General features: G+C 55.2%; 1 protein-coding gene across 1 annotated transcript in view; it reads left to right on the forward strand.

Annotated features, from left to right (window-relative positions):
• Positions 1-296: 296 nt before the first annotated feature.
• The window catches only part of FGD2 (FYVE, RhoGEF and PH domain containing 2), a 10,313-nt gene continuing 4,776 nt past the window's right edge, over positions 297-5,833 (forward strand). The window contains exons 1-7 of the mRNA XM_035893727.1: positions 297-494; positions 2,571-2,835; positions 3,506-3,586; positions 4,097-4,245; positions 4,659-4,815; positions 4,941-5,079; positions 5,639-5,697. Coding sequence (XP_035749620.1) covers positions 430-494; positions 2,571-2,835; positions 3,506-3,586; positions 4,097-4,245; positions 4,659-4,815; positions 4,941-5,079; positions 5,639-5,697 — 915 coding nt within the window. The 5' untranslated portion in view covers positions 297-429. The remainder of the gene's footprint in view (positions 495-2,570; positions 2,836-3,505; positions 3,587-4,096; positions 4,246-4,658; positions 4,816-4,940; positions 5,080-5,638; positions 5,698-5,833) is intronic.

Genomic DNA, 5,833 nt, shown 5'->3' on the forward strand with positions numbered 1-5,833 from the left:
CCCGCCCCATGGCTGGGGGCTCCCAGCAGACAGGTGGGTGCTGCGGGGCAGGCCTCCTGCCCAGCCCGTGCCCTTGCACTGTCCCTGATGCTGCTGTGGGCTTGGTTATGCCGCCAGTTCGGGGCACATGGCAAGGTCCCCCTAAGCTGAAGAAATTCCCAGTGTTTTCTCAGCGTTTCTCCTATTCACAACCTGCTGTGTGCTTCCTCTTTCCTTTTGAGGCCAACCCAGAGACAAACTCTCCTACCGCAGTAAGGACAGTACATGGTCTTCGCCTTGCACAAACCCTCCTCCCCAAACAGCATCGTGGGTCCTGGATACACCTCGGAGCGGAGAGGGGGAGAGAAGAAGGGAGCTGTGGCCATCAGCCACCCACCCCTACAGCTCTTTTACGGCTGGGACCCACTTCCAGCCGTTGCAGCCAGTGCCATGGCGGGAGAGGCCGATAATCAACGGAGTGTGTTGGAGCTGATGGCTGTGTTTGAAGAGCACTGGTAAGGAGGGAGCGTCCTGTGCACTGTGGGTGCATTAGGGCTCCACAGGGTGTGGGTTTTGGAAAGAAGAAACCCACTGTGAAGGTGGTTTGGAGGCTGTGTAGAAGCTGACTAGGCAATTTGCTATTCTTTAACACTCAGATCTACCCTGGTGTCTTCCTCCTGCTGCTGTGGGGTCATGGACAGAGGTCTGAAAACCTCAGGGGGATGTGACTGACTTTGCTGGAGGTTTCTGTGCCTGGCTCAGGGTTAGGCTGTGGGATGCTTGTTCCTTGTGCGCTCAGCACCTTTGCAGTCTGCCTGGCTGGTGAATGCTTTTTCCCCTGCTGCTGGGGAAAAGGAGTTTGGTTTGCAAATAGGTAGGCAGGGGTCTTCACTGGGAATTAACTGCTTGAGTATCTGGGAGGATCCGAGCCTCAGGCATGAGCCTCAGATTATCCAGTTGTTTGCAGTGCTGTGGCTCCTAGGAAAGGGAAGAGAAAGAGTCATGTTAAGGGGGAGAGCATGTTCCTTTTGGGCTGCATGGCAGCCCCATAAAACAGCTCCTGCACTTGGAGCATGAGCTGGGACCTGCAGACAGTGTGTGTCAGGGCCGGAGCGAGGGGATCTGCCTTGCCCTGGGTGTAGAAGTCATTCTGAGGTTTGGGGTGAGTCATGGTTGTGGTTTGTGCCTCAGTTTCCCCACCTGTTGAATTGGGATACCAAATCTTGCCTTTCCTTGTATCAGTAAGGTGCTCTCAGTGAGCCTCGATGAGGCTGGGTGGTTGGGCAGACGAGTTTTGCAGCACCTCCTAAAGACACAGGCACAAGATTTCCTTCTGCTCCAGGAGCTTCGCCTGCATCTCCACTGCGTGCTTTGCTCCAGGCTTTGTGCTCATGGTCCCACAGCTGAAATTTGTCCTGTGGTGTTGTTGTGTTGGAACTGTTTGTGGTGTTTGGTCGGACTCCATTTCATTGCTTGCAGTGTGTTTGTTGTTTATCGTGAAGCGTGAGTTTGATTTAGAGGAAACAAAAGTAACTTCATGACTTTCAGAGGAAGCTGGGGGACGTGGAAGCAAGTTTTCTGGAACAGAAAACAGTTTAGCCCAAGTCAGCGCATATTAGAAAGAGAGAAGTTCCCTGTTGAATGTCAGCAGTGGGTTTAGGCTGGCACAGGTCTGGGAGGCATTGGGATGGACAGATAAAACTTCTCTGTCACGTGAAGGGTTACGCCAGCCCCCATGGACAGGAGGGGATGCGTGCATGGCTGTGGATGCACTCCCAAGCTCACAGACATGTTCTTATTAGCATGGGGATGGACCCATAATCCCCTTCAGATGGGTGTCTGCCACTCAAGTCAACTCCTATCCTCAACTTTGCAGTTTTATGTCCAGTTTAATCCCGGTTTTCCCCTCCTCCTCATCCCACTCATATCTGCAGGCCACCGGTGGATGTCTTTCAAGTTTCAGCCCAGAGCAATTTACCACAGGGACCAGCTTTCGGATGACAGACAGCTCACTATCATCTCCATGGCCTGTGTGGCTTCTACCCCATGGCTGCTCTGGACCTGTTTTCCTTGTCTTTGCCAGAAAAGGGAAGAGAGAAAACCACCAAAAAACTACCTCTCTGCAAAACCACCTACACAAGCTCTCCTCTCAGCTGACACCTCTTAGCTTTTAAAGCCTCGTGCCCAAGGCTGCTGGCTCCCTGCTTTTGCTCCGCAGTGGCAGCAGGCAGAAGGCCAGAGCTGTACCAGCATTGCGAAGGGCAGGGCTGTGCTTTGGGAAATAAATGGCTGTGGGTGGATAAACAGCAGAGTCATGCTTTTCTAGAGAAGGACAGGGACTGACCATATCAGCAGGAGGCACTGGGAGGAGAGGGGCTGGGTCCTGGCCCCCTTGGAGGGTGTATGGGCTTTCAGACCCTGGCTGGTATCAGCAGGGTTGTGGCAGAGCAAAGCAGCAACAGCACTGGGGTGCTGCTGTCTCTCATCCCCTTTGCTGGAGCACGGTGGTTTTAACCTGGGCCTGGGAGGTGGGTGGGCCACGCTGTTCTGGGGCAACGGGTGAGCTGATCACACTGATTCCTCCATGGCAGGGCCGGCAAATTTGCCTGGAGGGACGAGCAGGTTCCGCACGGCCAGGCTACTCCTGCAACCAGCCAGCCCCAGCAGCTTCCAGCATCCCCTGCCAGCCAGAGCCTCCCCCAGATGGCTGCCAGGTACCAACCGGAGCAAGAGAATGAGGAGGGACAGCAGGGTCAGCGGGGCCTCAGCTTCAAATGCCTCCGTTCTTTCCGACACAAGATCAGTGAGGACAACTGGAGGAGGCAGCAGGACCCGGGCCTGGAGCCTGGCAGCAAGGTAAGCTCTGGGGGCAGCTCAGGCGAGGCTGGCAGGAGCCCACGCTCAGGCAGGGAGTCGTGTGGGCTGGGTCTGAGCTGAGGTCTGCTGGATCTGAACAAGTCCCTGCCCTGTGAGGGCTGATGCGTGGGGTGACAGGCAAGTGGCACTTTCCCTGATGCTTCGGGCCCAAATTCCCCACAGTCAGATAGATCCAAGCAGACCTTGTCTCTTCCAGCTCTGACATAACTATGCCATGGGGGTCAGTTGCGCAGGTGGGCCAGCCAGGTCCATCCCAAGGCATCCCTGGGGCTGTGCTGCCCTTTGCCAACTGCAGGCATGTTTCTGCAGGATTGAATTCAATTCCTATGTGCAATTGTAGACCTTGGGATTAACCCACCCCACCCTACCCCACTCCTTGGGATCGCTGAGCCCTGTATTGCTCCAAGAGAAACAGACACAGAGAAAGAAGTGACCCAGGAGGACATGAGCCAGGCTTCCTGACAGCCCCAAAACAGCTTTGCTTTCACCTTTGTTTTCCCTGCATGAGTAGAGGTCCTTCCCTTGCCCTCACAAGGAACAAGGTCCAGTTTGATTCTGGGCTGTGGTCTGTGAACACTGGGGAACAGAGCTGAATCCTCTTAGGGAGTCGCGTCTCTGCCCATGAGATTGAGCCCTTCTCCCCATGCAGGAGCCAGAGGAAAAGAAAATCGCTCTGGAGCTGCTGGAGACAGAGCAGGCTTATGTCAACCGCCTCCACCTTCTCGACCAGGTGAGTTGGGGAGCAGAAGGGCACACACAAGTCTGGGAAGCCATAGCCCTGCTGCCATCTGGTGTGCCCCCCCCAGCACAGCTCAGCCACTCCATAGTGATAAACCAGGCAGGACCATGGCATGGCTCCACTCACCAATTTTCATGTGCCCCTCAGCAGGGCTTGGACCCTGTGGCAGTGCCTGGGCTCAGTTCAGGGCATGCACAGGCCAGGGTCTGTTTACTGAAGATTTTGGAGGGTATTAAGCTGTACAGATGAGAGCCATGCTGGGCTGCTGTTCTTCAGGGCTGGAGAATGGGTCTGGCCTTTGCCTTTCCTACATCCCACGCCCCCAGGGAGCATCTTTGTCCCAGCAAAGCCTTCCACCCACCCTGGTTCTCTCTTGGGGCCTGGAATTTGCCTCCTGCACAGAGCCAGGCCTTTCCACTGGGTGATGTGCCAGTGTCAGAGAGGGAATGGGATCCTCAAGCCTCTTCCTGACCCTTTTTATTCACCCCTTCTTTCTTCCAGATATTCTATACAGAGCTGATGAAAGAAGCCAAAAATGGGAAGACAGTCCCAGAGGAGGTGGTGAAAATGATCTTCTCCAACATCTCCTCCATTTACCAGTTCCACGCCAAGTTCTTTCTGCCAGAACTGCAGAAGCGCATGGCGAATTGGTGAGCTGCAGGAGGAGGGGGCAGGACGCCTGGGTTGCTTTGCCAGAATGGGGGAGCAGCGGTGAACTTGGTCTCCCAACAGGACCTGGGAGCTCAGCCTGTTTTGCTCCAAATGTCTTTGTGCTAAAAACCACTTCCTTAAAACTCTTCAGCCCACATCAGGGTATTTCTGAAAAAGGGGGGTGACATCTCGGGTGGTTTAGGGGTGTGCCCAGGTATGAATGGCCCAGGCTGGCTGCAAACTGGGGACATTCCTGTTCTGGATAGCAGGAAGTTGTGTGGGGATATAGCAGGTCACAGCAGTAAAAACCTCTGTCCTCCACCGTGCACAAGCCGCCCCTTCGCTTTATCCCTCGCTGTCTGTCTGCCCTGCTGGACTGAGAAAGCTGCCGCTCTGCGGTTCCCTCCCACAGGAGCTGCAACCCACGGATTGGCGATGTGATCCAGAAGCTTGCACCGTTCCTCAAGATGTACGGCGAATACGTGAAGAACTTTGACAAGGCTGTGGAGCTCATCACTATCTGGTCAGAGAAATCCCCACCCTTCCAGGAGCTCATTGCTGACATCCAGGTAATAGGCCATAGCAGGGTGGGGGACCACAGCAATGCTCCCCAAAATCTCCTCGCATGGGAAAAGCAGCGGAGGGTGGGAGCTGCCTGGGTCATTGTTTCTCTGTGCACGGTGTCTCTCCCCAGAAAAGGAAGGTCTGTGCTAATCTAACGCTGCAGCACCACATGCTGGAACCAGTGCAGAGGATCCCACGCTACGAACTCCTCCTGAAAGATTATGTCCGAAAACTTCCACCCGAGTCCCCAGACCGGGACGATGCAGAGAGTAAGGGCTCCATCTGGCTCTCCCTGCTGTGAGGAGTGGCAGGGTGGGTTTGTAGGGGAAATAACAACCCCTGATGTTGCACATGGGCATCAGGATACCCGGATTCTCTCACCAGCTGCACGTGTACCCTTGGATAAACCCCTCAGTCTGATGCTTTTCTAGCATCTGGGGATTCATCTACCCTTTCAGGGTCTATGGAGGTCAGCAGGGAAGGTGGGTGGTATTTCAGGATAAGGATGGTTCCTCCAGAGCATCCCCCCGGGAGACCTGCACTGACCTGGGGAGCTACCAGACCCCTACGGATCACAGCAGCTCCCAGTCCTGCTGGGATGGAGTGATAAACGAGCCAGCTGTCTGTCCCCCCAGGACCCGACCACGCCACACCGCACAGTCCGGCTGGACCCTGACACTTTCACAGCGTTCAGGGCTGTTCAGGTTGTGTCCAGGGGAGGGCAGCAGCCACCACACGCCTGTCTCCCCGGTGAGGGAGAAACCCAGGGGTTTTCTCCACAGCTCCCTAGCAAGTGTTTAACCTCTACCCTTTCTCTTCTCGTTGCAGAGGCCCTGGAGATGATTTTCATGGTGGCCAAGCACTCAAATGCAGCTATTGCCGAGATGGTGAGTGCCTCCTTCAGCTGGCAGTGCTTTGTGGCTCACGGAGCGGTGATTTGCCAGATTTCCTCATGGCCTCATTGCTTTGTGGCTCAGTGGAGCACAGCCCTGCCCTGAATGGGACAGGAGCACTGTGGGTTCA

The sequence above is a fragment of the Egretta garzetta genome, unplaced genomic scaffold, assembly GCF_000687185.1.
Source record: "Egretta garzetta isolate BGI_Z169 unplaced genomic scaffold, ASM68718v1 scaffold105, whole genome shotgun sequence".
Lineage (NCBI taxonomy): Eukaryota > Metazoa > Chordata > Aves > Pelecaniformes > Ardeidae > Egretta > Egretta garzetta.